At 40.3% G+C, this 22,482-nt stretch overlaps 1 protein-coding gene across 3 annotated transcripts in view; it reads left to right on the forward strand.

Moving 5' to 3' along the window:
* The window catches only part of kdm5bb (lysine (K)-specific demethylase 5Bb), a 32,267-nt gene extending 9,785 nt beyond the window's left edge, over positions 1 to 22,482 (forward strand). For all 3 annotated transcript variants that reach the window (XM_038309215.1, XM_038309216.1, XM_038309217.1), the window contains 20 exons: positions 35 to 193; positions 888 to 1,007; positions 1,087 to 1,245; positions 1,408 to 1,589; positions 1,697 to 1,859; positions 1,942 to 2,061; positions 3,532 to 3,726; positions 3,850 to 4,031; positions 5,776 to 5,900; positions 6,090 to 6,240; positions 6,327 to 6,441; positions 13,006 to 13,361; positions 14,069 to 14,207; positions 14,293 to 14,472; positions 15,030 to 15,191; positions 18,366 to 18,851; positions 18,939 to 19,023; positions 19,130 to 19,338; positions 19,918 to 20,187; positions 21,525 to 22,482. In XM_038309215.1, the coding sequence (XP_038165143.1) occupies positions 35 to 193; positions 888 to 1,007; positions 1,087 to 1,245; positions 1,408 to 1,589; positions 1,697 to 1,859; positions 1,942 to 2,061; positions 3,532 to 3,726; positions 3,850 to 4,031; positions 5,776 to 5,900; positions 6,090 to 6,240; positions 6,327 to 6,441; positions 13,006 to 13,361; positions 14,069 to 14,207; positions 14,293 to 14,472; positions 15,030 to 15,191; positions 18,366 to 18,851; positions 18,939 to 19,023; positions 19,130 to 19,338; positions 19,918 to 20,187; positions 21,525 to 21,662 (3,696 nt within the window). In that variant the 3' untranslated portion in view covers positions 21,663 to 22,482. The remainder of the gene's footprint in view (positions 1 to 34; positions 194 to 887; positions 1,008 to 1,086; positions 1,246 to 1,407; positions 1,590 to 1,696; positions 1,860 to 1,941; positions 2,062 to 3,531; positions 3,727 to 3,849; positions 4,032 to 5,775; positions 5,901 to 6,089; positions 6,241 to 6,326; positions 6,442 to 13,005; positions 13,362 to 14,068; positions 14,208 to 14,292; positions 14,473 to 15,029; positions 15,192 to 18,365; positions 18,852 to 18,938; positions 19,024 to 19,129; positions 19,339 to 19,917; positions 20,188 to 21,524) is intronic.

A 22,482-nucleotide genomic window follows, 5' to 3' on the forward strand; every position in this document is an offset into this window, starting at 1 on the left:
CGACCGGATTCATATTTTCCTCTCTGTAACCCAGGTGGATCTGGTAGTGTGTCTGGTGTGTGGCAGCGGAGGCGACGAGGACCGGCTGCTGCTGTGTGACGGCTGTGACGACAGCTACCACACCTTCTGTCTGATCCCTCCGCTGCACGACGTCCCTAAAGGAGACTGGAGGTGCCCCAAGTGTCTGGCTCAGGTGATAATTAACAGCCAAGGTTTATTATGCATCTTCATTAACATTGGGAAGTTGGGCTTTTTAAACATCACTAAATTCTTTGATCAAAGTAATCCCACAAATATACTACTTAACATTTGGGGAAAGTCTATTCTAAATATCTAAAACTGGGATAAAATATAGCAAGGTTACAGCTTTTATTAAGAAATCCGAATAACATACGGGGAGAAAATGAGAACCGAATCCTATGATACTGATTTTAAAAGTTAGTCAGTAAAAAAAGACTACAGAATATATAGACTATATAGACTATACAGACTAAGATGTGCTTATGTTAATGTAGTAATTCTATCAGTAAGACATTTTTACACTAAAAACCATTGTGACCTGAGGCGGTCTCATGCACTCTCAGGTAATCTTTAATTGTGACACCAACATGACATCCTGACTGATTTGATCATAAGGGGACATCTTCAACTAAACATCTTCAAACCAAGGCTTGAAAAGTATCCAGAGGGATCCGTTCTCAATGCAGACAATAGATCTAAGAAAAGCAGGATATTAGTGGGTATTTTTTGTCTAAAATCACAAATGCATTCAGTCACTTTAACTCTCAACATGTTTAGATCCACCAAACTCTACAAGCCCAAAATGCCTTTCAAACATAGCATGTTTAGAACATAAACATAAAACCGGTATTTAATTGTCCCTGCAGGAATGCAGCAAACCGCATGAGGCGTTCGGGTTTGAACAGGCACACAGGGACTATTCTCTGCGTGCATTCGGGCAAATGGCAGATGCTTTCAAATCCGACTACTTCAACATGCCGGTTCACGTAAGTGATATATATACATATATATACCTTTTTAAAGATCATAGCCTGTGATGCTGTAAACTTGTTGTGTGTGTGACAGATGGTACCCATGGAGCTGGTAGAGAAGGAGTTTTGGCGCCTGGTTGGAGCCATTGAGGAGGATGTTACTGTAGAGTATGGAGCTGATATTGCCTCGAAGGAGTTTGGGAGTGGATTCCCCATCCCCAATGGAAAATTTAAGGTTTCCCCAGCAGATGAGGTATTCAACAGAACCAAAACCCTCAAAGTCCTGTTTTGTTACTGTGGAACTTTGTTCAGTTTTGAATGTATTTTTTCCCTCTTTTAATCTATGCTATCTTGAATAGGTGGGTTCACGGCAACATAACATTTGTTGCATTTTTTTTTCTTCCCTCTCCTGCAGAAATACCTCAAATGTGGCTGGAATCTGAACAATCTGGCAATGATGAACCCATCAGTTCTGACTCATGTGACAGCTGACATCTGTGGGATGACGCTGCCCTGGCTTTACGTCGGCATGTGCTTTTCCTCCTTCTGCTGGCACATCGAGGATCACTGGAGCTACTCCATCAACTACTTGCACTGGTACAACTTTATCAATAGTTTCCTTATTTATGCTGTATTTAGATGGGTGCTACCATTCAGAAAACGTGATCAAAACCTTATCCTGTTGTCCTTTGATTTGTTTTTAGGGGGGAACCTAAGACCTGGTATGGCGCTCCTGGTTTTGCTGCCGAGCAGCTGGAGAAGGTTATGAAGAAGCTGGCTCCAGAGCTGTTTGACTCTCAGCCTGATCTCCTGCACCAGCTGGTCACCATCATGAACCCCAACACACTGATGGCACACGGAGTCCCGGTATGCATCAAGAAGGCTGCTCTTGTCAACTCTGTTTTACACATCCAGCACATTGAATCCACGACTCTTCTTCCTGCTTTAGATTTACAGGACTAACCAGTGCGCTGGTGAGTTTGTCATCACGTTTCCCCGAGCTTATCACAGCGGCTTTAATCAGGGCTTTAACTTTGCCGAGGCCGTCAACTTCTGCACTGTGGACTGGGTACGTATTATTATTCAGAAAATAGAATCGAAAATTTCTTTATGGTCCCACAATGGGGAAATTGCGCCGAAGGGTCTTTATGTAAGAGATATTGTTATTAACAGAAGCAAAACCTCAAAATACAAATCTAGAAGACAGATCTATTAAAAGAATATAATGAAAAAACAATGAGGATTCCTTGGTCTGTGCATATATGTGCACCTCAAATAAAATTAGAAAAACATAGAAGTTTGTTTATTTTAGTAAATCATTCAAGGAACTGAAACTTACATATTTTTATATAATACAGGGAAATAGATGTTTACCTTATTTATATCTGTTTATTTTGCCGATTATTTCTCATTAAAAGACAAGATCTAATTCCTCAAAAAATTACATATTCCAGTTAAAAGAAAGACTTCTAATACAGAAATAGTATGTGTTTGCCTATACAGTGATGGGGATGATGAGCCCTAAAAGGTTCACGCAAAAGAAACAAGCTGTTCTCAGAATGCTGCAACCCGGTATAACAATGGAAAGTTAAGAGAAATGAGGGAGGGTGTTAATAAAAGAATGAAAGGAAAAAGAACATTTGGGGAGAAATTTTTCTCCCCTCTTCATTACCAAATATTTAAAGTTGAAATGTGGAGACTAAAGTGGAAATAAGTTAGTGAAAATAAAGTCAAACTTTCATTAAACGGCCCCCATTCAGAAGATGTAGAATTACAAACATTGCCAAACAGCTTTCAGTCAAGCTGATGTCTGTAGCTATTCATGTCCACTTTATTCTCAATAAAATACTTTGACTTTATTCTCAACATTCCAACTTCTCTGAATTGGTGAGGACCCCCCCAATGTAGCCCCACTACTCCATCGTACGAAGTGAAACCGAGTCTGTGGTCAGAAGGGGATTCAGGACACATTTAGTGCCGTAGAAATGGACTGCATTCTAGAACTGAATTCATCGTCACCTCAGAAATGTGTTACCGATCTCAGGAGAAAACAAGACTTTTTAATTTCATTTAAAAACCAAGGAGAGAATCTCCAGAGGAAGAGTGGAGAAGCTGGTTTGGTTATTTTGAAGTCCAAAGTCAGTGCATCTGTTTATAAGAACATCAAAAGCCCTGCTGCTCTGAAGTATTGAATAATTACTCTGTACCATCCATGGATCTACTTTCCTACTGGCTGATATTTCTCTTTTATCAATATTTCCCTGTAGATCACCTAATATAAGATAAGATAAAATTTCACCTTTGTATTTAATAACAGTTCAGTATATTCTTTTCTGCTGAGGTAGATGGCAGGCTGGGATTTTGTGCTAAATGCAAACAGATAACCAGATCCCACCAAAAAGGGGGAATAAAGTAAGGGTTCAAAAAGGGAAAGGAATGAAAAAATCAATTGCCAGGCAGTCGGTTATTCATGGATTGCCTGTATATATCAAATTATCCTGCAGTTGTGAACCATTTGTTCCGTTTGTTGTTTTTCCAGATGCCCCTTGGCAGGCAGTGTGTGGACCACTACCGTCTGCTGCATCGGTACAACGTCTTTTCCCACGATGAGATGGTGTGCAATATGGCCACTAAAGCAGGCACACTTAATGTGGTATTGGCCTCAGCCGTCCACAAGGACATGGCCCTCATGATCAAAGAAGAGCAGGAACTAAGGGACAAAGTCAAGAAAATGGTAACAAGATCCACATTTTCTAGAGTTGAATGATTAGGGGCCAAAAAAGTTTTGTTACATATCAACAATGTAGACGTAATACAAACTGAACAATTTATTTCATTTATTCTATTTTTTTTTTAGGGTGTGGTGAATTGCAAGGAGGCAAAATATGATAATCTCCAAGATGATGAGCGGCAGTGCGCCACATGCAGGACCACCTGCTACCTCTCTGCCATCACCTGCCCCTGTAGACCAGGAGTCCTGGTCTGTCTGTACCACATCAACAACCTCTGCTCCTGCCCTGTCTCCAATTACGTTCTCAAGTAAGTTGAGTAAGTTAGAGCAGGGGTCACTAACCCAGTGCACCAAGGGGCCCTAGAGGAACACATGGGGTGTCCTCAGCACACTGCTGCTCATGTTTTTAAATAATTTTTAGAACATTTCATCATATACGGCATTTAAGCATTAACGCTACGTTTACACCGAGGGTTTTTAGAGCAGCAGAAGCAGTGGGTTTACATACAAAATCTATGGTTAAGCGCATCAACAGAGGTTCTAAGCGTCTGAGGCCCCTGATGTACTTCACAAGCAGCAGCTGCTGGAGTTGGAAAAAAACTTTTGCTGCTCAATGCGCCACAGCAATCAATCAGAGAAACTGATCTGGGAGCTGGGAGATGGACACATGACTGCTACTCTAGAACGCTATGATCACTCCCCTGAAACTGTTTATTAATGGCTATATTAACTAAAAGTGTCGAAAGTTGCCAGCAAAATATGTCCGCTTTTATTAGATTAGATAAGATTCAAGATTAGATTCAACTTTATTGTCATTGCACAGGTACAGGTACAAGGCAACAAAATGCAGTTTAGGTCTAACCAGAAGTGCAATAGCAGCAAGTGCAGGATAAATAATGGTTCCATAAATACACGACATGGGTTTTCTACTGAATGAGTATAGAGATGGATACTATTATAAATAATGAATATAATATATAGATCACTAGTGTTATGAACTAAATTTACAGCTGGATATGTACGGAATATAATATACAGATGGATATTACTATAAAAAAAAGGTTTTTACAGTTATGTACAATAGCATAATATACAGATGGGTTTTACAATAAAATGAATAAATAAAGTTTGGACAGAAGCTATCTAAATTAAAGTGCAGTGGAAGGTAATTGCATATTGCAGTTAAAGTATGTCATTGCAAATGTATATGTAAAAAATTGGTACTGTGAAAAAACAGTCGGCAGTGCAAATATAAGCAGTTGGCAGTGCAAATCAATAATCAGTCAAAGTGAATAGTGCAAGATGCATATAAAGAGTTGTTACAATAGTAACAGTTTTATTATTCTGGTACCACAGTTCGTACCTTAAAAACACTAACATCTACTACCAGCTGTGACAAAAAGAAGGGCGAAACCGCCAAGAGGCGACTCTGCCTGAGGCAGCTGTTGCTGGATTCCCAGTGACCGCTTGTATGAGGATGTCCGTGCGACTCCGGCAGTAAAATAATATTTTAAGGCAGGATCGTAATCTTGATGAACTGAATGCACAGACAATGTTTTTAGGTTGACTTATTAAAAAACTACTTTTTACCCCCTAATCACAGCAAATATATCAAAGACACGTTGAACACAGGAGCAGCACAAGCATCAGATGCATCTGTACACAATTAATTTCACACGTGTGACCTTAGAGGCATCAAAAGTGAAGTAGCAGACACTTTTTTTGCTGCTGAATTCCCATCCGGTGTGAATGTAGCGATTGAGATTTTTTAAATGGCAATATGTAAAATTAAGTAAGAAATGAAAAGAAACAATAACAATATGTTTATTATGTATGAGGTTTAATGAATTCTAAACCTTCCAGTTCATAGGTCAGTATTGGTAGCCTTTGCTATGCTATAGTACCCATAAAGTAGCCCTCAGCCATTAAAAGGTTGGTGACCCCTGCCTTAGAAGGTTATGTTTGTATGAAAGGAGCTGCAGTAAGAATCTACAGCTTCTCCGAAGCTGTTGTTTTTGCACCACATTCAGTTTAGTGTATGTTCTCCTGCAGCTACAGATACACCATGGATGACCTGTTCCCCATGATGAACGCCGTGAAGCAGCGAGCTGAGCTCTATGATGAATGGGCTTTTCGTGTGACAGCGACCCTGGAGGCTAGGCTGGAAAAGAAAAAAGGTCGGTAAAACAAAACATTGACCATCGCGACAGTCTTCCATGTTTAGGTTTAATACCTGCTCTATGTGTGTGAATAACAAGCTGCTTGAAAACATTGCAGCATGTTGCTTCACTGCTTCCTGTCTCAGCTGAACCACTGAGGAGAGTTGGGTTGTTAAAGTGTTAATCAGACTGTCGTTCTCCTTGCAGGTCTGCCTGTCTTTCGCTCCCTTCTCGCTGAGTCAGAGTCCAGGTTGTTCCCTGACAACGACCTGCTGCGGCGGCTGCGTCTGGTCACACAAGATGCAGAGAAGTGTGCCTCAGTGGCTCAGCAGCTACTGAATGGCAAAAAGCAGACCAGGTCACATCGCTGAGCTTTGTGTCGTAGCATATTTGCTCCATCCTGTCAGGGCCGCGTATTAACAGAGTTAATATTCTCGTTTTTAGGTATCGATGTGGAAGTGGAAGGTCCCGCAGCCAGTTAACAGTGGAAGAGCTCAGCTCGTTTGTGAGGCAGCTGTACAACCTCTGCTGCAGCCTCCCTCAGGCGCCTCAGCTGAAGGTATGTTGATGATGAGTAACGTCCCGTTGTGCCGTTCTTATGTAAATCTTATTTAAATTTTTTTTTCCCTCAGAATATTTTTATTGAATTTTCATTTTAACATACAACATTGCACACTGTGATGTTTACATCCAAGTCTAGAGTGTACAGGAAAAAGAAAAAAAAAAAATCAAAATGTGAAAGAAACACCACAAAAACAAAACCCCTAACCCATACCAGCAGTAACAGTTATAGTATAGTCGGTCCCTGTTCCTGGATAACACCAAAGACTTAAAACCCAACCGGAATTCAAATTTAAACATAGGTAGGAAGGTAGACAGCGAAACATCTTCATTTCAATTTATAGTGATGGAAGTACTTCAAAAAGGGTCCCCACACAGTAAAAAAGTTTTCTACTGAGTTAGTTATTGAGTAGCGAATTTTCTCGAGAGTAAGGCATGACATAACATCTTTGAGCCACTGAGCATGGGTGGGCGGGGCAGCATCCTTCCATCTCATCAGAACAGCTCGCCGAGCCAGCAGGGAGGTGAAAGACACAACACGACATTGAGTTGGTGAGAGGCGGGTGCTACCCTCGCCAGTGGTGCCAAAAATAGCAACCAAAGGGTTGGGCTTCAGATCGATCTCAAGAATTATGGACAAAGTCCGGAAGACCTCCCTCCAGAAATCCTCCAGGCTTGGGCATGTCCAAAACATGTGAATGAGGGAAGCTTCACTGATCGAGCATTTATCACAGTGAGGGTCCACATTCGGGTAGATACTTGAAAGCCTAGCTTTTGACCAGTGGGCTCTGTGTACGACCTTAAATTGTAACAAACAGTGACGAGCGCATAGAGATGATGTATTGGTTAGTTTGAGAATAGTTTCCCATTCATTGTTTGACAGTAAGATATTTAAGTCGTGTTCCCAGGCCTTTTTGATCTTATCGATAGGGGCTTGTCTGACTTCCACCAGTTTGTCATAGATGATGGAAATGAGACGTTTGCGTGTTGGGTTTAAGGACAGAATATCATCCGCCAAATTTGTGTCATATACATTTGGAAAGTTGGGTAGCTGAGAAGCAAGAAAATGTCTGACTTGTAGATATCTGAAAAAATTATCTTTAGATAAATTGTACCGTACTGAAAGTTGTTCAAATGAGGGAAAACAATTGTTAATAAAGAGGTCTTTAAAATGCACCAGGCCCTTTTTATGCCATTCCATAAAAGCAGCGTCCTTTAGAGAGGGCTGAAATGAGTTGTTATTGAGGATAGGACTGAGGACTGAAAAGTCAAGAAGACCGAAGTGTCTTCTAAACTGTATCCACACTCTCACAGCATGTTTAACAACCAAGTTAAATATGGAAATATTTGGTGGTAAAGGGAGTGGGGATCCAAGCAGTGCAGGGATGGAAACGTGTTCTGAGGAGGCAAGCTCCATCTTAACCCATGGTGGGCAGCTAGCATGATGACGATCTTTGAACCAAAAAGTTAAACACCGCAAATTAGCCGCCCAATAATAGAATCGAAAGTTGGGCATTGCTAGTCCTCCCATATTTTTGGATTTTTGAAGATGGGCTTTAGTTAAACGAGGGTGCTTGCCTTTCCAAACATATGATGAAATAACTGAATCTAATGTATCAAAAAAAGATTTGGGTATGAAAATTGGTACGTTTTGAAAAAGATATAAAAATTTAGGGAGAATATTCATTTTAATGGAGTTAATTCGGCCAACTAAGGAAGTTGACAAAGGTGACCACTGCGTCAGAGTATGTCTGGTCTTATTTAACAGAGTAAGGAAGTTTTCTTGAAAAAGATTCTTGTGTTTCCTTGTGATTTTAATACCAAGGTAGGTAAAATGGTCTTTTGTGACTTTAAATGGAAAGTTTTTGTATTGTGCTTGAAAGGCTAAATCATTCACAGGGAAAAGTTCGCTTTTACTTAAATTAAGCTTATAGCCTGAAAATTGGCCAAAATTGCTGAACAATGACAGTATATGAGGCAGGGAGATATTGGGCTTTGATATGAAAAGTAACAGGTCATCAGCATACAGGGCCACCTTGTGCTCTACCCCTCCCCTCCAAATTCCAGAGATCGCTTCGCAACCACGAACGGCAGCTGCCAGTGGCTCTATCGCAAGGTCGAAAAGTAAAGGACTTAAAGGGCACCCCTGGCGAGTTCCTCTATGGAGGATAAATGGGCGGGAGAGTTGGGAATTAGTAATTACTGATGCAGTGGGATTGGAGTACAGTAATCTAATCCAAGAGATAAAATTGTGTGGAAAGTTAAATTTCTCCAAAACTGAAAAGAGATATGCCCACTCCACCCGATCAAACGCCTTTTCAGCGTCCAGAGAAAGAATACATTCAGGATCCGTAGAGGCTGGGGAGTACAATATATTGAATAAGCGGCGTGTGCTGTAATATGATTGGCGATTCTTGATGAAGCCATTTTGATCGGTGGATATGACAGATGGCAGAACATTCTCCAATCTATGAGCTATAATTTTTGCAAGAATTTTAACGTCTACATTTAGCAAAGAAATTGGTCTGTACGAAGAACACTGTGTTGGGTCTTTGTCCTTTTTGGCAATTAATGTAATAGTTGCTTCTCCGAAGGATGCAGGGAGTTTGTTTTGCCTGAATGAGTCAGACAAAACCAGACTTAGCTGGGGTATAAGCAAGGAAGAGAATGACCTGAAGAACTCGACTGGGAACCCGTCAGGTCCCGGGGACTTTCCTGATTGCATAGAGGAGATAGCAAACACCACCTCCTCCTTGGTTATTGGTCCATCAAGTCTCTCTCTGTCATCAGGCGAAAGCTCAGGGAGATCCAAATTATCCAAGAAGTTTTCCACACGAGTATTATCATTTTGTAGTTCAGAAGCATAAAGATTACTGTAATATTCTCTGAATGTATCATTTATTTCAGTAGGATTGGATGTTACGCTGCCATCAGACATCTGAATCTGTGTGATCAGCTGTTTTGCTCTGGATCCTCTTAAGCAATTAGCTAGCATCTTACCAGGCTTGTCCCCTTGTAGATAAAACTGGCTTTTGTTTTTTAGAAGTTGTTGTTCGATTGGATATGTAGAAAGTAGATCAAATTTAGTTTGTAGTTCTACTCGTTTTTGGATAAGGTCTGGATTACCAGACTGAGCGTACTGCTGATCAATTTGTTTAATCTGAGATGCTAAATCTTGTCGCTCTCTCCGGGCTGTCCTTTTCATATTAGCACTATAGGAAATAATTTGGCCTCTAAGAAAAGCTTTCAGAGTATCCCACACTGTTAAGCTAGAGACTTCTGGAGAGATATTGGTTTCAAAAAAGAAAGCTATCTGCTCTTGTATAAATTGTTTAAAAGTGTTGTCTGATAACAGGGTTGTATTGAAGCGCCAATGTTTTCTATGAGGAGGAAGGTTCAGGAAGTCCATTTTCAGTGTAACAGGAGAATGGTCTGATATTACAATTGGTTCATATGAACATGAAAGCACTGATGAGAGAAGCTCATTTTGAACAAAAAAATAATCTATTCTAGAGTAGCTATGATGCACATGGGAAAAGAATGAGTATTCTCTCCTTTGTGGATGAAAACAACGCCACACATCAGAGATTCCATAATCTGATAGGAATGACTGAATCATGGAGGCTGATTTACTTAATATGCCAGGCTTGGGGGAAGATCGGTCCAGTAACGGATCTAAACAACAATTAAAATCCCCCCCAAGGATAAGAGAGTATGAACTAAGATCAGGTAAAGAGGAGAAAAACTTCTTGAAGAATCCAGCATCGTCACAGTTAGGAGCGTACACATTGGCAAGCACAACCTTGACATCACCCAACTTTCCTGAAACCATAATAAATCGCCCATTTGGATCAGAAATTACATTATGCTGCTCAAATGGTATATTTTGGTTGATTAGAATTGAGACCCCCCGGGCCTTAGCCCGGAAAGAGGAGTGAAAGTGGTGCCCCGCCCACCGAGACATGAGACGTAGATAGTCGGAGCCGCGGATGTGTGTCTCTTGTAAAAAGATAATCTCTGCCCTTTCTTGTTTTAAGAAAGAAAATACCTTCCTCCTTTTAACGGGATGGTTCAAACCCTTAACATTCCAGCTGAAAAAATTCAGTGAACTATGCATCACCTATGGTTGACAGATTTGGTTCCTTGAGAAATAAATGTTGAGACTTAAGGTCATGAGGGACATAAAATAATCCAAAAGATGATAGAAAAACTGGTCCCAGACATGTTTAACAGATATTACTCCAATGGCATCTGCATTACCAGAACAATCCCCCACCCCCCACCCCAACAACATGACAGCTGCCAAAGAACTTAGCAGCAAGCTCTTTAAATCCCCCCTCATACACAGAAAAAACTCTTCCAGTTTGAACACCAAACTTCAGCTCCCAACATTGATTAAAGTAGAAAAAAAATAAATAAATGAAGGAAAAATATATACTCTATGTACTCTACAGTAGAGTTATATGAGTGACATTTAAACTGTCTGGGCCCATAAATGGTACAACAGTCTCACTGGCAGCGAAGACTGGCTGCTCCCCGCTCATACCTGCACAGCCAGTGTTTGGTGGAGTCAAGCCCGTTGTAATCAGTCCGCCGCACCTTTCAGTTGGTCGGCTCCGCTGTGGGAGGCAGCCCGGCCTTATTTAAATTTTACTATGATCACCAACTCCAATGATTTTTGTGTAATTTTATGTGAAAGCTTAAGACAAAAAGCATTTAGCTGTTAAGAAAATACAAGGCATACAAAGTTTTTTTTCAGATTTTGTTTTAATTAGAATCTGAAAAGTACGTCTTCATTTGTCTTTTTGTTGTTTTTTTTTGCTTCCACCTTTTGCTGAAGTTAAAGCTGAAAATAGATTTTTTTTCCCCCTGATCTGCAAATCCAGAGACGAAAGTTTTTGCTCCTCATTGTTTGCAAAAAAAATAAAAATAATAATAATAACTAGTTGTTTAGTTTGGATCAGAACCAGTCTAGATAATCTATTTTCATTTTACCCACACATTTCTAATTGGATTTAGACTAAGGCTTTAACTAGGCCATTCTAATGCATAAATATGCCTGGAATCAAGCCTTTCATAAATATTCAATGCTTCACTTCCATTTTTTTACTTCTCCATGTTGTAAAGGTTACATTTATATCATTTCTAAAACCATATTATAGAAAGACATTTGTTTTGATTAAATTCATGTCAACCCTAAACCAGCCATATTTACCACTAGTCAACACAGGGATATTTTTCAACTCCTCCATTAGACAAGAGTATCTAGATCTTGTGATTAAAGAACAACTCACCCCCAAATTGACTTTTTTATGAGAAAAAATAGATGTCCAGTGTTTCCCACAGGATTTTAACCCTGTAATGCCAAATGTATCATATTTGATAAATATGGTTTCTGAAATGTTTTGCGTCTGACACCTTTTGCATAATTTAATGGTAAAAAATAAAAATAATCTTGACTTATCGCATAGTAATAAATTATTAATATCAAAAATGTATTTCTGCTTTTTCTTTTTACATATTTTGTTAAAAGGCCAAATAAGGACTTCAAACCAAAAAAAAGTAATGTTCTGTTTTGTTTTATTCTTGGATCATGCTTTAAAGGGTTAAGAGACTGTGGTGGGAGAGTCTCTGACCCTCGGGAGTTTTGCACATTCTTAAGCGTGATGTATCCCAATTAAAGGGGAACGCCGTTTTTTTTTTTTTTTTTACATTGGGCCCTTGATTTTACGTTATTACATCATGTTCTACTCACCCATATGAGTTTTGTGTCATTTGGAGCTGTTCTGAAGATATTCCGTTAGGTTATATCCAAGTAACGTCTTCCTTTGGGCAACGACTTGACGGCACAAACTAAACTGTTCATAATTTATCATTTATGGTACGACAGCATTCATAACATGTAGGGGAATCACTGTCCCCAGTCTCATTCATTAATGGGAAACACTAGATGTCCTTTATGTCCTCAAGCATCATTTTCACAATTTCCTTTGGTTTTTGAAACCCTGCTTTTGTATCTGAAACCATTTCCTAAGCACCCTCCTCATGTTTAGCAAGAAAATGAATTTTAGATGTTGTGACTCAGTAGCTCTGCTGCTGCGGGGTATGAAAGCGGCTCCATCTGGTATGTTGGAATGGTGAGCTTTGCAATCATTCTATTCATTTTCAGGTTGGTGCTGTATTAGCTTAGCCTTCAGTTATATTATTTAGCATTTATTTACCATACTAGACCCCAACAGGAGCTGCTTCCTTTAGGCACATTTTTCCAAGTTTAAGAAGTGAATGAAGTGAGGCTGTAGTATGAGGGATGGAAGATCCTTAAAACCATACATGGACAAGGAACCTCCATTTTTATAGATAATACGACATCAAAACAACCCTTGGAGACGCCAAAGACTATGATAGTGTTGTGGGAATTTAATTAAAGTACCACTGTTTACCAGAAGTCGAATAACTTGTCTCATGCATGGAGCTTTTTCTCTCCTGTCTCTCATCTGCTATCACCTCATACATTTTTATTGCGTATAAGTCTGCACCAAAATATTTAATGTGCTTCTTTTAGGAACTGTTGAATCGGATTGAAGACTTCCAGCAGCACAGCGAGAAGGTCTTAGCAGAGGAATCCCCCAGTGTTGCAGAGATCCAGAGCCTTCTAGACGTCAGCTTTGATTTCGATGTAGACCTGCCAGAACTGCCGCTACTGAGGGAGAGGCTGGAGCAGGCAAGGTGGCTGGAGGCGGTGCAGGGGGCCAGCTCCCAGCCTGCCACACTCACCTTAGAGGCCATGAGGAGACTCATCGACCAGGGAGTCGGGTTGGCACCTCACCCGTCCGTGGAGAAAGCTATGGCACGCCTCCAAGAGCAGCTCACTTTGTCGGAGCACTGGGAGGATAAGGCGAGCAGCCTGCTGCAGGCCAGGTGAGCTCAGCAATAGCTTATCTACGTCTGTGTCTGTGCCAGCAGAGGGAAAAAAAATAAAAATAAAAACAAGAAAACTACAATAGCATCACTTATGATGGCTTCAGGGCTTTGGTTTGACTTTAATATTAGGATCAAAGCCTCGTTTCTCAGTTTTGACAATCGTTCCAGCTATTTGCACCGATTCTAACTGACATCTGTAATATTACGTCAGTGCTTCTGATTTTGCTTCGTTTTAATTACAGCTAGTGCAAAATGCTGCTGCTAGAATATTCAACAAGATCAACAAAAAAAGTGAGCATCATGTTTGGTTCTGCAATCATTCCATTGGTTCTTAAAGCTGTTCACTATTAACCATCAAAAAAAGATTTTTATAGGCTTTTAACGGCAGGAATAAGCTTATCCTCTGTCCTCTTGTCTTGTATTAAAGCCAAGTTTGAATTCACTTAAATCATGCTTTTTTTGTGTATTTTTTCCCCTATAATTATATTTGTAGATATTCGGCCCATTAGAAGATACTGGAAAGTTGTTGTTGTTGTTTTTTAGATTCTTTTATAATCTGTGTTTGCAGCATATTTTACAAGTTTTCATTTGTTTGTAGAAATCCTACAAAATAAATTCATAGTAAATCTCCGACATAGATACCTGGTTTTGTATTGATTTCTTTTTTTAAAATGTTTCATCGCGCTTTTTATTTCCATCACCAGACCCCCCCACTCAATAGAAACACTTAGCGCCGCTGCTGAACAGGCCTCAGTAATCCCCGCTCATCTCCCAAACTGTCTGCTCCTGAAAGACACCATCAGGAAAGCCCAGGAGTGGCTTCAAGAAGCAGAGGAGCTCCAGGTGTGGACACATCTCTGGATAACTGGTCTCCACAGAGGTCAATCAAGAGCAGCTTTCTTATACTGAAAGGTTCTGATTCTTTCAGGTGAGTGGATGTGTGATGACGGCAGACAGCCTGTCTGACATGGTGCTACGAGGACAGGCCATCCAGGTGCAGCTGGAGCCCTTAGAGAGGCTGGAGTATTTGTTGGCAAACGCGCAGGAGTGGAAAGAATCTGCAGCAGCAACGTTCCTTTTAAAGGACTCATCTCTTACTCTGCTAGAGGTACAGATCATAAATCCTCACACATCTGGTGATGCTTTAGTTTTCTTACAGTACTTAACAGAAACATGCATGTTTAGGTGTTAGGTTTCATAAAAAATCTCAGACTTTTCAAATTTGAAAGGATTTCTTTGGTATTTTCTTTTGTTATATATGTACATAAAAACTTTAAACATGAAATATTTAGCCTCTAATTGAAAGCTGTGTATCATTAGATTATGGATTGTCCCTATAAAAGATCATGGGTCTTTTAGCCCCTTATAATAGGCTGCATTAAGGGCAAGATTTTTATACTAAGAAAAAAACAAATATGAACATTAATTCTTCAAAGATTATTGGAGCAGATAAATTCATGTTTACCACCATAGTGGAAAGTATCATCTTCAATTAGAAATGACATACACGCTTAGAGGTGGACATAAATTGGTGTAGTTCAGCTGTTTGAGCAAGTTTTTAAAGTGCCAATTTCAACACATTATGATTAATATTAATTAAACTAAACTAGTTTTAGTAAAGTTTAGGTTTAGTCTTCAGTTGATTTGTTTTTATCCTCACTTCAGGTCCTGTGTCCAAGCTTTGAAGTCGGAACTCTCAGTACCTCAAAGAGGAAGGCCAAGAAGGGGAAAGAATACCCGAAAAATAACAAAAAGAAACCTGCACGGCTTAACTCTCTCCGTGAGGTGGAAAAAGCTCTTTCAGAGAGCACGGACTCTACATCTGCTGTGAGTGTACATTGTCATTCAGAAGTGTGGAACAGATCAAAAGCATCTTGATAAATTAGAACAGAATTCATATCTGGATCCATTACACAGCAGTAGAAGCAGTCAGTCAGGGCTCCTAGCTGTGGGATGTAGATGATCAGCATGTGGGTTTAATGAGCCATTCAAGCAGCCAAGGTTGTTTTGATAATGGCCTTAATATCATCTGCATTGTTGGGTCGAGTATCTCTCATCTTCCTCTTAATGCTATGTTCAGACCTAAAGCAGCAGAGGCAGCAGGAGCAGCTAGTTTACATGCAAAGTCAATGGTCGATGTCCCACGGCGCGTTTTGAGCAGCAGGAGCAGCACATCTGAGCAAATGAAGCTGGGCATCGTGAGCGTCTGAGCATCTGAAGTGCGGAACGCGCTGCAAAGGCAGCAGCTGCTGGAGTTGGAAAAAATTTAACTTTTGATGCTCGACGCGCCACATCAACCAATCAGAGAAGCTGATCTGGAAGCTGGCAGGGAGACAGACACATCGCTGCTGATGCAGAGTGCTATGATCACTCCTCTGAAACAGTTTATTAAAGCCAAAATTAACTTAAAATGCCAAAATCTGCCAGCAAAACGTTCGCTTTTATTATCCTGGTGCCTGCAGTTTGGAATATGTACATGAGAAACCGCCTTCCAGCCGCCGCAGCAAACCGCGAAGAGACAACCGGGCCAGAGGGATTCCTTGTGACAGCGCACCACCGGTATGTGGGGGTCTAAGCGAAATAATATTTAAAGGCAGGATGGTCATCTGGATGAACTGACAATGTTTTCAGGTGGACTTTCTGATAGAAAAACATAATAAAACTACTTTTTACGCACTGATCATAGCAAATATAGCTTCATCAAAAATAAAACAGCACACGCGTTTTTGCGGCTCTTGCTGCTTGCTGTCTGAACGTAGCATAACACTTCATAGGTTAAGTATAAAATTCAGGTCAGACAGCATTGCCATGCTCAATAGATGGGAAGTATCGGTACTTTTAGGATGGTGGGCAGGTGCCAGTCCTGTTGGAGAATAGAATCAGCATAAAGCATGGTAGCAGAGACACCCATGTGCTCTAACATTTCCTGGAAGATAGTTGTGCTGACTTTGGATTTAAAAACAGAAGTCATCACTGTCAAATTATCACTGTCTTTGGAAACTTCACTTTGGACAAGCAACATGGAGTCCGTGTTTCTCCATTCCTTGTCCAGATTCTGGGATTGTGATTTCGGCCGTTTCCCAATATGTGTACTTGTGCGTTCTCGTGTGCTCGTGCACTCGAAAAAACGTCATCAGCCTCAGCCTTAGTACTGTTCAAATTCACAAGAACAAGAAGGCAGAAAACAGATGTTGTTCTGGCCCCTCTCTATTTACCCAGCATGCATCAGAGCAGACTTGTCCGTTCTTGAGATTGACAGCTGTCCCAGCATGCACCACGGCAGGGGAGCAATCGCAGAACTCAGAGTATTAAGTTAAAACTTCTCTTTTCTGGCGCCATTGTTCTATAAAAGTACGTTTTAAGATAATTTAAAGCAAGAACGTTATACTTTTAAGCATCACTACATGGCCCATTCAGTGATTTAGTGCATAATTAAAAAAAAAGTTCCGATGTTGAGAGGTTAAGGTTAGCCCGGGCTAACTTTAGCCAGTCTGCAGCAGATCCTCTCTTTGCAGAGCCGTGTGTGAAGGACCGCCGGCTCAAATGGCGATTTTTTTTATTTTTTATTTGCCAATATGTTCATTTTATTTGTGTTTATCTGACTGTTTTCATTATTATTCCCCCACTAAATGAAAAAAGTAAGAATTTATTATTATCTAGATACTATTACTAACAGGTGAAATGCAGCTTCAGATGAGCCGGGCATGTGTTGATGTCACGAGTACGCCTCTGTTCCAATTGACCCATATTTATGCTGCATGCTCCCGTTCTCCCCAACTTTCCTGTTTTCTTCTCAAGAACATACTTGGAAAGGACACAAGTCCGTACTCGCGTTCTTCACTGCAAAAACGATCTGAAATTAAGTAAAAATTTATTAAATCAAGTATATTTACACTTAATTTGAGCAGGAAAATAAGATAGTTTGCCAATGGAATGAGTATTTTTACACTTAAAATAAGATAATTAGAAAATATGCACCTAAAATAAGACTAAGCAATAGTTTTTTCTTATTTCAAATGTAAATTGTCTTGTTCCACTGGCAAATTGTCTCACTTACCCCCTCAATTCAAGAAAAAATGCACTTATTTTAAGAAAAAAACGACTTATTTAGATTTACATTTTTTGCAGTGTTGTTAATCAAAAAAATGGCCTTCCAAATGAAATGCAGAATTTACTTTGGACCCATGAGGCAACAGTCCATCTTCAACTCAGATCAGATGCTTCTAATGGGCCTCTATTTCAGAAGTGGCTTGCGGAATAGAATAGAATAGAATAGAATAGAATAGAATAGAATAGAATAGAATAGAATAGAATAGAATAGAATAGAATAGAATAGAATAGAATAGAATAGAAAAGAAAAGAAATAATGCTTTGCGGCTCATACAGACTTCTCTTTACAATGCGGGTGCATTTATCCCTGTTACCTGTTGACCGTCCTATAACCCTCTCTTCCACTAAACCTTCTATTAGTATGCTTGGATACAGAAATCTGCACAGCCGGCTTCTTTATAAATATTTTTTTTCTGGTTTGTGGACACTGTAGATAGCTGTTAAAAAAAAAAAAAACTCACCTCAGCAGTCTGAAAAGATATGTCAATGTGTAATGAATCTATATTGGATTTTCTGATTTAACTGGATTGTTTGAATATTTGATGATAATCCGATGTGTTGAGATGCACCTGATTTTACTGTAAACACGTCGTGCTCTTAGGTCCTTATAAAAGCAATGTTTAAGAGAAAGTATACAGATTCAGAATAAAACATCAGTGGAATAAATTCCCAATGTTTTTAGGTGATCTATTGAGGTTTTTAAAAGCAGATAATCTGTTCATTATAAACGTGCAAATTTAGTTTTATTTCATTATTTTTTTTTTAGAACTGTCATTTAAGAAAAAGGAGTGAATACACAGCAAAGACACCTCTGATCACCCTTAGAGTACAGTGTACTAAAATCTTTTTAACTTGTGCAGAAATGAACTGATTGTCTGTTTTATGATCCAGATGGCGACTCTGGAGGAGCTGCGTGTCAGGGAGATGGAGACCTTCTTTAATCTCAGGGCAGCGAATGAGTCAAAGCTCCTTCCCACGGCGGACTGCATGGACCTGAAGGTGTGTTTCTGCCAGAAGGCGCCCATGGGAGCAATGCTGCAGTGTGAGCTCTGCAGGGACGCCTTCCACAGCGTCTGCGTCAGGGACCCATCCGACAGCTTTGAAACGCAGCCGTGGCTCTGTCCACACTGCCAGCGGTCAGAGAAGCCCCCGCTAAGCAAAGTCTTCTCTCTGCTGACGTCTCTGCGAAGCGTAGGCGTCCGTCTGCCAGAGGGCGACGCTCTGAACTATCTGGTAGATAGGACACTTAACTGGCAGCAGCGAACGCAGCAGATTTTAACAGATTGTCACCTGCCGGAGTTAGAAGAGAGACCAGAAACCCCTCCAACACTAACCCACTGGGTGTCAGGCTGCGACAACACTCATACCAACACTCAGGTCACTCTTTGGTCATTTATTAGCTTTATTTTCCAGCTAGCTCCTTGCTACTGATGCTGATTTTTGGTTTGATGTCCCTTCTTTCAGGCTCCGTGTTTGACTCCAGAGTGGAACAGGACAAGCCATGCTCAGACTGTCTTTTACACTGAGCAGAGATGCATCCCACTGCAGGGTCAGATCTCTCTCTGTATCCAAACTTATGTCTAAAAAACGAAAATCCAACAATTCTGAGCGTTATTCAGTCGAGCGGCTGTGTTTTTCCTCTTTGTCTATCAAAGGCTTGAACAGCGAGCTGGAGGAGCTGATGGTGGAGGGGCTCCTGCTTCAGGTGTCTTTGCCGCAGGTCCACAGCCTCTACCATATTTTACTGGACAGAGCCAACAGCCAGCACCCCAACCGACCGGCGTCACCTCCAAAGGAGGAGCCCTCAGACCAAGGAAAACACATGCAGTTCATCTCTCAGGGAACAAATATGGCACTGAACCAGGTGAAAGAATCCCTCTACAACTGAACACGTTAAATACACCAACTATCAGACTTATTAGTCTCATCAATTGAAGTATCAACTGTTTAAATGAGTACAGATATTTAAATGAGTACAAATATTTACAGAATACGATAAATTTCAATATAAAGATTGGTTACACAGATTGATAAAAAAAAAGACAACTAATAAAATGAAAACATGAAGATTAAGATCGTGACCTTGGCACATAAAGTTCTTATATAACATAATATAAATAATTTGATGTCAAAGCCTAAATCTGCTGCTCTCAAGGTTCCTGTTTAGCCTGGAAAGTACTGGGATTTAAATATTGTCCAGGACGGGGGAAAGTGGGAACGAAACTGTCTGTCTGTCCTTTCTTTCTTGTTCTTTTGTTTCTTTCTGTCTTTTATCCATTCATAGCAGACATATAATGATAATAAACATTTTATGAAACAAATGTAAAGTTAAAGTGGGAAAAGTTTAAATATATGAGCCATGTAAGGTTCTCCAGAGGTTGAGCTCCTTACAGCAGCTCTTCTCTCTTAAAAATAGTTTAATTGAGGCTGACTTTCTTTTCAGGATGGAAGCACCAGCACCAGGGACACCATGACCCCCTCAGAAAGGAAAGCAAAGAGGCGTCTGGAGAGGGGAGGATTACCGGACGCAGAGCCCAGGGGAAGAGATAAAAAACACTCTCACAAAAGACAAAAGGTGAATAAAAAGAAGCCCCAGCGCCGACCAGCTTCTACCTCATCCTCCCCGCGCTCTGACTTCTCCCAGTCTGATGACTCTGATGAGGAAATGGCTGTGTGTCCTGCTGAAAGCTGTCTGCTGCCAGAAGGAGATGAGGTGAGACAAAGTGTTATACACACAGCATTTAAAAATAAGATATCTTAAAGGAATAGTACACCCAAAACATGATTAGCCTTCATTTTCTACTCACCCCCATGCTGAACAACACCCTGGAGTACTTTTTTGATATCTCAAATGCATCTGGAGATCTGGGAGGCTTCTTGCTGTCTGCTGACATTCAAATAATGGAGGTCTATGGTGCCCGAGGCAGAAAGGTCCATAAAAGTCCACAAAAAACGTGTCAATATTCCTCCATACTGCTCGTCCAATATATTCCAAGTGTCCTGAGTGGGTAGCATCCAGAATTTACTCGAAACAAAGTCATTTAGAATGTTTTTAGAGCATAAACAGTAGTGTATAGGATTTCCTGAAAGCGCGCACCTGCGCGATCACGACGCTACGGAAGCCGGCAGACCAAACCAGATGAAAGTGCGCATTCAGCGTCTGCTCTGCCGATAATGCAAGCGTAGAAGAAGAAATGTGCCGTTTACCTGTGCAAAGAAAGAAACAACGAAAGAAGAATGTCTGAGGACTTCAGTGTTGAGGAAGAGCATGAGTTTTTTGCTGAGCTGAATGCGCACTTTCGTCTGGGTTGGTCTGCGCGCCGTGAACGCGCTTTCAGGAAAGGCACAGTCAATTTCATTTGGTTGGAATTCAGTTTGTTTATTTAGTTTATTTAAGTTCCAGTTCACAACAAACTGCCGTCAGTGTGTGAGGCCATCTGCTGTGACCGACTGGGGCTGTGAGAAGAAAAAGCAGTCAAACAAAAGGACAAACTATCTCCTATTAAATAAGAAATAGAAAGTTAAAGTTAGCTGCAGTTCGTGAATTGAGAATAACAGCTAAACATTTACTGCCTGATTTCTTTGTCAGTCTCTAATTTAAGACCGTTTGATCATCGTTTCTAGTTGTTGCAGTTGAAGATGAGCTCTATTTATTTCTGTTACTTGTTTTTCTTTTTATACAGCTCTGCACCAACATTATTTGACCCATCCATCCATCCATCCATCCATTCATCCATTTTCTGTCATGCTTATCCCAGCTGGGGTCACAAGGGCTGCTGGTGCCTATCTCCAGCTGTCAATGTTATTTTTTGACCCAAATAAACAAAATTCACACAACATATGAAATGTGTTTATTATTTTTCTCATAATCTGACTCGTTTATTCAGATATGCTGCCTTCATGCTGTTGGCAAAGGGCCTTAAATAGCTCTTTACACCAAAGCCTGTACAAAAGGATTAAGTAGCAAAATCTGACCTGCAGATCAAACTGTTGATGGGACTTGTTTTAATGCCAAAAAAAATATAATTTCTGATGTCCTTTTCTCCTCAGGTGGACTGGGTCCAGTGTGACGGCAGATGCAACCAGTGGTTTCACCAAGTCTGTGTCGGCGTCACGCCAGAGATGGCCGAGAAGGAGGACTACGTTTGTGTGTCATGCACGCTGAACGATCGACAGATCAGAAAGTGAAGAAAATGCGGTTTTACTTTTTTTGTTTTGGAGGGGGGGTCTGCAGGTCATCGGTCCGTTCCTGAAGCCTGGAGTCAGGCTGTGTCACTGATCCCGTTCCCGATTCACTGATCCCCACACAGTCCCACCTGTCTGACCCTTTTGTAACAATGGTGCTATCTCCTCTTTGACTTGTCGTCTGGGACTATAATGTTTAGGGTTTTTTTGTATTTTTACATATATTATATATATATATTTCTTTCTTTCTTATGAATTGTTTGCAGTTGTCTAAATGGAAAAAAGAAATACAGAACGTTAAGTGTGCTGCATGGGTCTATATTTCATCAGCACCAAGGAGTCTTACACCACCTTCCCCAAGTAAAAACCGTTAAAGGAATAAAATGTATCCTCTTTTGAACCTCTTTGCATGTTTAACAGAATTATGGGGAATGAAAAGGAGTTATTAATCCCATTGAAACCCCTCAAAAATAACAATGATAGTTTTATTTGATTTTTTTTTTTAAACCTCTGTGTTTAGTCCATGCATCTTAATTCCTGTTTTTGATTTGTAGAATAGGTTTTATTTATCTGAGCAATAATTATTTCATTTTTTTGTTGTAATTTGACAGCTTGGTCTCTGCTAAGATGTGTTTTAGAGATGATGTTGTGATTTTAAGAGGGTTACTCAGACAGACGGGTCGCAGCAGAACACGCTGAAGGAAAAAACAACTCTGCGCTGACATGCAGATCTGAAAGATGGTAACCCAGAATACAATACAGAGGAAAGGTAAAGATGTTAGAGGTTTATATTGTGGAATAAAGCCCTTTTGTTCTATGAAGA

The sequence above is a fragment of the Cyprinodon tularosa genome, unplaced genomic scaffold (assembly GCF_016077235.1).
Source record: "Cyprinodon tularosa strain WSP-4 unplaced genomic scaffold, ASM1607723v1 ctg66, whole genome shotgun sequence".
NCBI classification, from domain to species: Eukaryota; Metazoa; Chordata; class Actinopteri; order Cyprinodontiformes; family Cyprinodontidae; genus Cyprinodon; species Cyprinodon tularosa.